Genomic DNA, 12,104 nt, shown 5'->3' with positions numbered 1-12,104 from the left:
TCTTGGCTTGTTTCCTCATTGATTGGCGCTAGTCACTATCCCCAGGAACGCAGTACTGATGTAAGGTCAGAAGGTGATCAGTGACTCTTGGAAGTTACTCTTACAGTGGGTCATTGCGCTAGTGACTGTAGTGTGGGGGGGCACTGTAATGGCCACATATAATCCCATTACAAAGTAAATATGCCACTGCGGGTAAGAAAAAGATCCAAATAGCAGGGTAAACATTTTGGAAATGGTCCAACTCGCTAGAAGATGTTAAGCCTGTGGAGGTTTATTTTGCAACCATGTTTGCAGTTTCGGAAAGATTAAGACTGCAATAAAACCCAATTCCTCACGACAAAAAGGGACAGGATACCGAATGTGAAAGATTAAAAACTAGGATTATTGGGCGAAGAAAACGTAATAATAAATAGAATTGATCAAATCCTTTGCCACCTGCTTACTTCTGAGAGAAAGCAGTTTTAAATTTGGAAAAATCTAAAAAAAATTGAAAAATCATATTTTGCATTGAGAAAAGGTGCATCACGCGGTGCAATTGGACGGCTGTTGCACGTCAAGGACACCATGATGTGCGACAAAGAAATGCCCACAAGGCACCAGTAGGGTCCATTTATTATTACGTTTTCTGTGCCCATGAATACTAGTTTTTAATCTTTCACATTCCGCAACCTGACCCTTTTTGTCCTGAGGAATTGGAGTTTATGGTTTCAACATTTCTCCGCCATTTGCAATACCCAGGGGCCCATCCTGCCAAGGGGGCTTGTGGCGCTTCAGCCATCAATAGCTGTGACAGTCGGGTGGGTGCCTTTAATGGAGGGTGGGGCAGCTGGTGTCACACTGTGGCATTCGGTGATTCAGGCTGATGCACTTGCAAGCAAGACCCAAAGGGTAACTAAGTCTTTCAAAGTGCAAGCTCCAGGAAGAAGGGGATCACTGTTGGGGTCCATAGACATTGTTTTAAAGCCCAGCCAAAATGAAATTGCTCTACCCGATACAGGATATTTCAAGTCCATTACAAGCAAAGCTGATATTAAAGACCTAGCTAGAGGAACACCATTCTCAGACACTTTTATTTTAGTTTTGAGCATTTGCTAGTAAGGGCTGCCTACAAGCTTAATCTAGTGGCATATTGGCATAGGAAGAGAAGATAGGAGGAGGATGGGAGAAGGGGCACAAAGCCTGTGGGTGTTGTTAATTTTTTCCGACCAATTGACTGTCCACGGCCATGCTAGTCCATATGACCAGTCCCCCCGCCCCCCACTAACTGCCCTCTCCACCCAAAAGGCCCCTTGTGGGTTCTCTGAGCTAGCGCAGTGCTTTTAAGGGAATGCCAACTCTATTGTTAAGCAGTCTTTTAAACAGTAATGGCTTAACCGCCACTGTAAACCAAATCCGGCTGCAATAAAAAGGTTTTACCAAGTGTGCCTTTAGCCACTTGATTTATAAGGAATGTTTGTGTCCTTGCTTCTGTTCCTTGCCCTGAAAGCCTGTTAAAATCAGGCATTGGCAATGTCAACAATGGTCCTCATTATAACCCTGATGCTAGCCGTGCCTGCAAAACAGGCACGGCTGCTGTCAGAGTTTTTTTTTTCCGGCACCCGTCAATGAGGAATTACTGGGTAATTCCGACATTGCCGGACCCGGTAATACCTGTCAGTCTCCATTCCCATTTGAGCCCCATAGCAATGGGGACGTCGGATGCACCGGCAATGTCAACGATGGTGCCGGTGCATCCGACATGCTGCGCTCGCGGGTGCGGCTCGGCCCGCCAGGCCAAACCTGGGCAGGCTGACAGGTGCCTGTGAGCAGAGCTCGTAGCAAGGTGGTCTGAGAACTACGGTACCGGCATGCTTATAATGAGGCCCAGTGTCTTTCTCTCGTAGAGGCACTAGCCTAGCACCATTTCCCAGCAATTGCATTTTATGGCTGGCCAGTGCCATTATGGCAGTTCTTGGCAAATGCCTACCCCATGTCTACAAAAAAGAAAAAAACACACAGTTGTCTTTCTTTGTGAACCAGTGCAGCAGACTGGGTCCATGCTTGATGTTAAATAAGCTATTGGATTACGATATTAAGATAAAAAAATATTGGTATTTGACATATTTATTGATATTCTATTTAAATAGCTCCCAGAACCTCTATGGGAATCTTCTGTAGTGAGAATTAGAGTTGTAAAGTTAGGCCAACATTCATTTTTTCACTAGCCTTTGCCTGAACAAGTCCAGTAATGGATTATGTGGTGGGGGCGGGGGTGGAGAAATGAGGAGTAACGCTCTCGAAGTCATACGGCAAAAGAGAGAAAGTGCCAAGATTTGGGGTGCTGGGGTAAGGCGAAGGCATCCTGGCGCAAACAGAACCACAAGTTACAAGTAGCTAAAGCAGAAGTCATGCAAAAAACTGGAAAACAAGGTGCACACACAGAGGAATGGGGTGTGGCCCTGTGCGGGGTGTCCAGCAGAAGGGCATGGCGAGGACTACTCACCCTGAAGTAGAGGCCACTCTGCTCTTCACTCAGGATCACCAGCGTCTCCGGGTACAGGATCAGGAGTCTGTCATGGTGTTCCTGGGGGGGCAAAGGTCAGGGAGTCAGGTACTGTTAATGACATGTACAGTTAATACATACATATTGAAGGCAGGTGAGGTCGAAAACCCATCTGGTCTACCCCTTTCCTGGATTGCTGTAACACTAGTGGACTCCAATTAGTCTCCAGCTCCGTCTTTGTCCTTAGTTCACTATTATTACCGTTTCTGCTGCATGCATATTAGAATAATCCAGCTGATTTTGTCCCACAGCTCCTGCTGGGAGGCAGGTCCATGGATGGGCTGCCCTTTCTGTGAACAATGACCTTATATCATCCTCGAACTTCCCCCATCATTCTTCTCTCGTTATCACGTTTTCTAGAGGTTTACTGTTCCCTAATGTGCTCACCTCTTCAGATGTAATTATGCGTGTGAGATTTTAAGATGCCTCTATTTTAGCTCTGCTCCCCCTTCATAGGTTTTCTGGGGCAGTCTTTGATATGACTACTCCTCCCCTCTGCATACGCCTAATCCAGCTTGATCCTTCGCCTGGTGTGGCCTCTGACACTAGATATGATGGCCCAGATGTAGGCGCCAACACCGGATACAAAAATGCAGATGTGGGCCCAGGAAATCGACCCAATAATCTGAATGTGGCTTTCCAGGTATGACCTCTAGGGCAGAACAGGGCTCAATGATTTAGTTAGTTGCTCTGAAAGTCTGAACTCCACCATAGATTTGCAGGATCTCTGACTTGGTCCAGAGAAAGGGTTCACAAACTCCCAAGAATTACTTTCTCCTCTTTGACCAGCAGGCCTTCTAAGTGCCATCTAAGTTCTATGCTGCAGACGTGGAACAAACCACTCGCAATATCGTCTCCAGCCACCAGCTTTGTCACTAGATTGCAGAGCTTGTGATTTCCCAAATTGTATTAACTAATATGAGGAACAAGGACCAGTAAAAATAAGTGATTTTTAAAACACTAAATGAGGGGAAAGAACGACACGCCACCCACCCACCCCCAGTTTCAAGAGAGGTCCTCTGCTAGCCTTCGACCTTCCTTTAACTCAGGCACTAAAATCCTGTTTTCATATGCACCAAAAATCACATCACATTTATTTGGCAGTAACATTGCCATGAAGACCAGAGCTATTTGCAGGTCAAAGTCAATTTCTGAAGCCAGATCAAAGTCCCTTTCTATTATGCACAGTTCGTGCAAACAAAACAATACAATCTTGAGTAACTAGTGAAGTCCCATAAGTCATTCTCAACTTTAAAAAAAATAGATTTGGTGGGAACAGTGACAACTGAGTATGGGCAATAGTTGTCACCTGCCACCGCCCAAAAATGTCAGTTTGGAAATTACTTGATTAAAACAAAAGATATAACTTTTCAGAAGAATTTTAAACTTTCAAGTACTTTCATGCCGCTGCTCTTGAGCTAGGTTTGCGCTATAAGCAATCATATAAAATAACAAAAATTGAAATGAAACCCATGTTGTTTTTTTCAATATGGCTATGGGACAACAAAGTAATATACAATACAAAGAAGAGGAATTATGCTTCCCAGTCTTCTTTGTGCCTGCATAATCCCTTTATTCCATTATTCATTATTTTATGAAGGTCACGTGGAACACTGATGTATGTAGGCGACAATGCTTTGGTAGCTGATTACTTCATTTACCCGGGGAAGCCTCTCTCAATGTTATGTCCATTCTGATCTGCACCTGCCTCTCTCTCTCCTCCCACTAGCATCCTCCTCCAACTGCTCCTCCCAAAGCCATGTGCCAAGAGGCTGTGAAAAACACAGACATTGGGCCTCATTACCGCATACCGGGTCCGGGTTCTCAGAATGGGGACTTACCGGGTCATTCCAACCTTGGAGGATCCGGTAAATCCCCATTCTGAGAACCATTCCCCATTCCCATTTGATGCCCCATAGGGCTCAATGGGATTGGGGAAGTAGCTAATAACGGTACCGCAATTTGCGGTACCGTTATTAGCTCTGAAGTCCCTTAGCGGGTCTACCAGGTCAGACCAGGCGTTAAGGAAGGGACCTGCTAAGGGACCTCGGAATATGGAGGTAAGGCATTACCGGCACCGGCACCCTTACCGGTGCCGATAATCCCTTACCTCTTACCGCGTAATGAGGCCCATTGTGCTATATAGGACCACTAAACATCAGATTATATTTTAATTAAAAGTGGGGTCATTTTGCCCTCTTTGGTACATATTTGTGCAGTTGTTTCCATACTGGTGACATTTTGAGCCAGCAGCGTGAACCATTGTGGAGACTACCTTGGGTTCAGGGAGACCATGGGTTCCCGCTGGATAAGCATACAAGAATCATGTTTATGGAGCCTCCAGACCTTTTGACTGGTACACTTAAGCATTTTACCTTTTCGTTACATTACAGATTACAGTGAAGTTGGAATCTAAGAAGTACAGTTTAACTTGAGCTCCTGATAAAGGGACAGTGGTCCCGAAACCCGTTGGGCAATTACTTGTATTCTACAATATTTGTATTTATATAATAAATGGCCCTCATTCCGAGGTTGGTGCTAGTCATGGCGCTATTAGCGCCACAACTAGCACCAATACCGGTACCGCCACCAACGTGGCGGTATGGGGATTTAATGGTCCATTCCGCCCTTTGTGGGACCGGTAAATCCCCATTTAAAATGCCATTCCCCATTTCCATTTGAGCCCCCATAGGGCTCAATGGGAAGGGGGAAGGCGGCAATAACGGTACCGCAAGTTGCGGTAACATTATTGACTACTGTATCCCTTTGCGGGTCCAGTCCTTAACGCCTGCTAAAACCAGGCGTTAAGGGAAGGACCCGCAAAGGGACCTCGAAATAGGGCACAAAGGGATTACCGGCACCGGTGTCATTACCGGTGCCCGGTATCCCTTTGCGCCCGGGTCGTAATGACCCCCAATGAAATATTTGCAATGTGATATATTGACCGCATGTTCCGAACATTTTTTGATAATAACAAATCTGTCGCTATTGAAATTGCATTATTGAATCTAATTCCTAATTTTTTGCTCTAAACTAATCATAACCATTGTTTGTCTATTCAAATGCATTGGGTGTGCAGGGGACAAGTGTGTTCCACAGCTTATGGTCACCGGCTTTTCTTTCTACTCTCAAACAGCCCACTCTGAATGTAATCAGATAGCCACATAACTAGGGTTCCATTATCGCTTGATAATGGTGGATCACATTTTCAATCTGTGGTTTCTGATTGGCTATCAGCTGCCCCACTGCGTCCACAGGTGTGTAGCAATGGGAGGTATGCTACTTGGCATAGGTGGTGCTGTGGTGTCACTTTGCAAATATAGGGGACCTTACCCACACCACTTGGACGCATCGGTCTGTTGTGCTGAGGGTTGGGGTTCTTCTGCCTTTTAGTAGGAGGTACAAAGGATTACTTTGGCGACATTGTGACCGCCCCTGGGTGACTGTCACGGGGTTCAGTGGTATACAAATGTGGGTGGGAGTTCATACCTGCAAGGGGAAGTACTGGAGCATTCCTCTGGAGAGACCCACCTGGAATCAGAGATCTGCAAGGGTGGAAGTGCTTACCTGGAAGGGGAGATGCTGTAGGATCACTTTGGAGACGTAGGTCACCTCGCCCAGGGACTCCCGTTGAGTTCCTTCCCAGTTCTGGACAGGCAGGTTCTGCACAGACCATCGCAGCTCTGCTGTATGGACGTGGCTTCCACTCCCGGGGCGCTAACACAAGAGAAAGATGCAATGAGTCTGAGGCAAGGTCATGATGGTAGCAGTCAATAACAGGACTACACACCAACCAAGCATCACACACTTCCAGCAAGCAATCGCTGTCCAGTGCATCAAATAACTACACACCCGAGGCAGCCAACAAGAGCAGCTCAGTGGAACCACTAAACACCGCAGCAAACCATAACTGCATGCTTGGGTGAACAAATCATTACACATTACACTACCCACAACTGCAGCCTCCCAGTGGCCATTCACTGCACAGCCCCCAACACATCACTGCGCACACCCCTCAGTCCATCACTGCCAAACCTCAATCGCTGCTGTCTTCTAGCAGTCTTCACTTTGAACCCTCTGCAGTCAGTCACTAGGAAACTCCAGTCCTAGATCCCTTTAGGTCCCGAAGAAGCCAATCTCTATGGGCCTTGCACCCAATATAAGTTACCGCCCATTCCCCAATCCCTGTGGGTCCCAAACATCAATCACTGTCGACCAAAAGCACTCATTCATTTCTGGACATCAACCATTTAATCACGAAAGCCCGCCGCCCATCCCTGCCACCCACAGCGACCAATCATTCTGCGATTTCACACCCCAATCACTGTGAAGGCCAAGTGCATAATCACTGTTGATGCACACACCTCATTCACTCTGGCTCACTGGCAGCCTGTCACTGCTGGCCTCCATAATCCCAATATGTTGGGAGGTTCGGCAGCAGGACATTGGGGACACCCAGCAGCCAGCAACTATGAGCTCCCAGACAACCACTGTGAGCCCCAGCAGCTAATCACATTGGACTGTATTTGGGTACTGGGGGCTAATGTGGGCCCACATCTGATCACTGCTGCGCTCCCAACCCAGTATCCCTCATTAGCACCCAATACATCCTAAATGCTCCCAAGTGCCTATTTGATGCAATTCACTTGGCAGTGCTCTCAATAGTAGAACCATTAAGCTCTAGAACACTGCAGGTCACAGCAGTCCACCAGGGCACTAGCAGGCCATCTATGGTAGAAAATGGCAGCTTGTCTAAGGTGGGATATGTGTATAGGTTAGAGCAGGCTGCCTAAGGTAAGGCAAAGTATTTAGGGTAGTCTAGGCAGTCTAGTCTGAGTAGACTGTGGTGTGGTGCATAGGTTATTTAGGGTAGGAAGGTCTGTCTAGATGGTTCAGGGTTAAAGTGCAGAGCCCGCTGTTGAGGGTATAGTGTGGAATACTTTCTAGGATAAGTCAGGGTCGTGCATGCCAGAATTATCTATTCCATTCGGGAGACAGTATTCCAGTCCTGGTTTTACCTTTGCCTTGTGGGACTGTAGTCCTGGATGTCCCCTTTATAAACAAAGGACTACAAGTCCCAGAATGCAAAGTTAATACCAGGCTTAGACTAGCGTCTTTTGAGTAGAATGGGTAATGTTGACATGTCTGCAGGTTGCTTAAGGTAGAGCCAGCTGCCTGTAGGGAAATGGAAAGCGTTCTACGGCAAAGCACGATATTTCGGTTAGTGCCAGCCGTTTAGTGGATGTAGGGCTCTAGGTTAGGGTAACAGAAGCTGCCGAGTATAGGAAGATGTGTAGGGTGTTTAAAGTGGAACAGCTACCCAGAGTAGAGTAGAGCAGAACGCCTTGTCTAGCGTGACAAACATGCATTCTAGAATAGGGTTAGATATTTAGAGTACTCTAAGTTCGGTTGTATAGAGTGGTGCAGGTGACTATGGGATATGGCAGTGTGTTTAAGGTAGTTCAGGCTGTCTAGAGTAGGGAAATATGTGTAAGGAAGGACAGGGAGTCTATTGGCTGTCTGGCTGTGACCCGCTCTCGTCCCAGAAAGCAGCTTATTAAATTTCACTTGGCAGCAGGTGCCAGTACTAGCGAGGGCCAGAGAGATGGGAAGGGTGAGTGCGGTGTGGCGGGGGCTTGCAGGGTGGTGGGTGGGGTAATATGTGGAGCACAAGAGATCACAGGGTAGACTAACCAGGGATCAGCGGGGTGTCTAGGAAGACTCTCTTGGGCACCCCACGCTGTCTAGGGCAGGCTGACTGTGGAGATAAATGAAGGCTGTCTTTTGACAACTTTACTCCCGTTGAACTCTTCTCCAAGAAGGCCGCCTATTGAATTACAGCTGCCAACAGGTGCCAGCCCTGGCACAAGGCAGGCAGCAGCAAAAGCCAACGGGGCGGCAGAGTGGACGGGCAGCGGCTGCTCACCCCCTGCCAATCACAGCCACGTTTCCACGACGGAGCAGGTGGGATCATCTGCCCTTGGCTAACTGGCCCCAGTGAAGGCACTGCACTCTCCCTTGGGCTTTCTGAACGTTAGCCAATCACTCTCCACCATTAAACATAGAGGACTTGGTTAAAAGCACTGTCAAGGCGAAGATTAATTCATCCTGCAGTACTGACCCCTTCCCGCCTTCACTAGTCAAAACTGCTGCCCCTCCACTTGCTCTGCCCATCAGGACGAGAGCGGGCCGGCTATTTTCCAACTGCCAAACTCAAACATGAGAAAGTCAACAGTGGCCCAGAAAGCATCTGGCCCGGGTCTAAACTGGAAATACCATAAACCAGTTGATCAAATGTTTTACTAAGTGTTCAAACACCAAAAGAGTGTTGGTCGCTGAACTTGGCGTCCTGTTAAAGCCAAGCTTGTCCTCGCAACCAACCATGGTATTGAACATGTTCATCATACGACTATGTTGAGCACCGCGCGCGAGCAACACCTTAGTGGCTCGGTTGGATTAAGAACACCGTGATCCGCGGTCAACAGAGCTCTCCTTAAAGTTCCGAAGGCAAGGAGTCATGATGGGTGTCTACCACTCCAAGGAGAAACCAGTGGCATGGGGAGTGGCACAGGGCTCTTCTCTTTCGACAGCTCTTCTAATGCCTACCAGTCAACCATTAGATGACTATATATGTTGCTGCACTTCTCCTTAATGGTTTAATTTGCAGCACCACCCAACTGGTGACAGTGGACGCCTATGTTTTACTCATCACTGAATGTCCCTAAACTGGTTGTGTCTTCACCAGCCAACACATAATCTTAACCCTTCCATTCTCTAGATCCAACCACCCCCCCTCGTCCTCTCACTAGGACTCTTCATAGGGTGCAAGAGTCCCCATCCCAGGCATCGGCACAAGGGTCAAGGAAGCCCTATAACCTTGCGCTATGACCTGTACGCCCTCTCTGTACACGTCAACACAATAACACGCTTCCTACACTTACTCTCTTAATCACACCTGAGCCATGTCACCAAGGACACAATTCACTAGCCCTACAATCAATTGCATTCTGGGAGATGTAGTCTTGAGTCAATTCAATTGAATAAAAAGGGCTAATGTGATGCGGAATGGCTGTCCCTTATGGCATGGAATGTTCCGGTAACCTTTTATTTTAAAATTGGTTATTTATAACGCACTTAATACCCAGAGGTTTCTGAGCGCGGACCCGGGATCGAACCTGTGTTGCTTTGCGTCAGCGCTTTGCCCCTGAGCTTTTTTCCAGACACCATAGCCACATGACACCTTACGAAGTCCACTCAAGCTCCTAGTTCATAAGGCATCCATTTTTGCAACCCTCAATATGTGTGTCTCACCAACAGATGGGACTGAATGGTGCCTCCAGAAACAGAACACACATCCATCCCTATGCGGACTCTACAGGCTGGTGTTTAAATCGAAGCGGTTAATGCGAGCCGGTGCGCCCCCACCCCTCCTAGCCGTTAACCAGCCCTGCTATTTTTCAGATAAAGGTACCATACCGGGACGAGCTCGCTCCCCCCACCCCGCCCTCTGGAATTTAGGTTCCTCCTTAAAAACACAGGCAGATGCTCTCGGGCTCAGAAACGCCCTTCCCACACACACGTGCGCACCTCTGAAAATTCCATTCAACCTCAAGGTCCACCTGCTCTTCAAGGCGATGCTGCGACCCTACTTACACCGCACCGCCTCTTTGCTGTACTGCGGGCAGGCACCCTCTCTATAACCCACGGGGTCTCCCTCTCCACACGCAATAGCCCATTCCCCCCATGTGGGGCAGACCCATGGCAGGTATCCCAATACACTATGCTTCGCCCCAATGTGTCTGTGTAACGTTTCAGTCAGGATATGACCGGACATTGCTGTCCGTTACTCTACCCTTTGTGGCGATTAGTGGTCTGCAGGCAGGCACGCCCTTCAGCTAGAAACAGTGGAACTACAAGTCCCAGTATGCAAAGTGCTGTTCACTAAAAATGCAAGACTGACAGATTGGATACGACTGGACACTTGGCAGCTCTGTCTGTCTATTGCTTCTCTTGTTGACACCACACTGGGTGCCGCACACTGCATGTACATGTGTGGAAACCAAGAAAGAGATTGCAGGATTATAATACAAAGGGTCGCTGAGGTGGGAAAAGCAAAAACAGGATGTGACCCACAATGGCCCACGCACCTTTTTGTCGGATGAATAAGGTACTGACTGCCCTGCTAAAAAGAACTTACCTCGACGTTGAAGGGCGGGTCCGCGCCCCCTCCGTTAAGTTGAATTTGCTTCTCCAGGTGGTAAAGCCATTTTTGGAGCTCCTGCAGGCTGGCGCAGTATACGATAAGGGGGTTCAGAGATGGCCCTGGAGACAGAGACAGAAGCAGCGTAAGCAAGAGCAACAATACATAGGCAGCCACATCTAGAGAGCAAGAGCTGAGCAACAATACATAGAAAGCCACCTCAGTGATGCAGGGGCTGAGCAACAATACACAGGCTGCCATATCTGTGGTGCAAGGGTGGGGCAACAGTATATAGGTGGTCCCCTCTGGGGTGCAAGGGCCGAGCAACAACAGTACGTGGGCAGCCACCTCTGTGGTGCAAGGGCTGAGCCACAATACATAGGCAGCCACCTCTAGAGAGCATGGGCTGAGCAACAATACATAGGAAGCCACCTCTGTGATGAAGGGGCTGAGCAACAACACACAAGCTGCCATATCTGTGGTGCAGGGGCGGGGCAACAGTATGCAGGCGGCCCCGTCTGTGGTGCAATGGCCGAGCAACAATAGTATGTAGGCAGCCACCTCTGTGGTCCAAGGGCTGAGCAACAATACAAAGGCTGCCACATCTGTGGTGCAAGGGTTGAGCAACAATGCATAGGCAGCCACCTCTGAAGAGCAAGGATTGAGCAACAATACATAGGATGCCAGCTCTGTGATGCAGGGGCTGAGCGACAATACACAGGCTGCCATATCTGCGGTGCAAGGGTGGAGCAACAGTATACAGGTGGCCCCCCTCTGGGGTGCAAGGGCTTAGCAACAACAGTACGTGGACAGCCACCTCTGTGGTGGAAGGGCTGAGCCACAATACATAGGCAGCCACCTCTAGAGAGCATGGGCTGAGCAACAATACATAGGAAGCCACCTCTGTAATGCAGGGGCTGAGCGACAATACACAGGCTGCCATATCTGTGGTGCAAGGGTGGGGCAACAGTATACAGGTGGCCCCCCTTCTGGGGTGCAAGGGCTTAGCAACAACAGTACGTGGACAGCCACCTCTGTGGTGGAAGGGCTGAGCCACAATACATAGGCAGCCACCTCTAGAGAGCATGGGCTGAGCAACAATACATAGGAAGCCACCTCTGTAATGCAGGGGCTGAGCGACAATACACAGGCTGCCATATCTGTGGTGCAAGGATGGGGCAACAGTATGTACATGACCCCCTCTGGGGTGCAAGGGCTGAGCAACAATACATAGGCTGCCACATCTGTGGTGCAAGGGCTGAGCTACAGTATGTAGGCAGCACCCTCTGGGGTGCAATGGCTGAGCAACAACAGTACGTAGGAAGCCAACTCTGTGGTGCTAGGGCTGAGCAACATTACACA

The 12,104-nt window shown here is 48.5% G+C and overlaps 1 protein-coding gene across 1 annotated transcript in view; it reads right to left on the bottom strand.

The window, feature by feature from the left end:
* Positions 1 to 12,104, bottom strand: part of PLEKHN1 (pleckstrin homology domain containing N1) — an 88,622-nt gene that overhangs the window by 28,757 nt on the left and 47,761 nt on the right. The window contains exons 6-8 of the mRNA XM_069610064.1: positions 10,740 to 10,864; positions 6,110 to 6,259; positions 2,483 to 2,563 (exon numbers count right to left, since the gene is read on the bottom strand). Of these exons, the coding sequence (XP_069466165.1) occupies positions 2,483 to 2,563; positions 6,110 to 6,259; positions 10,740 to 10,864 (356 nt within the window). The remainder of the gene's footprint in view (positions 1 to 2,482; positions 2,564 to 6,109; positions 6,260 to 10,739; positions 10,865 to 12,104) is intronic.

The sequence above is a fragment of the Ambystoma mexicanum genome, chromosome 8, assembly GCF_040938575.1.
Source record: "Ambystoma mexicanum isolate Mex_15411 chromosome 8, UKY_AmexF1_1, whole genome shotgun sequence".
Lineage (NCBI taxonomy): Eukaryota > Metazoa > Chordata > Amphibia > Caudata > Ambystomatidae > Ambystoma > Ambystoma mexicanum.
Note: the sequence above shows the minus strand (reverse complement) of the source record. Positions and strands in the feature narration are given on the sequence as shown.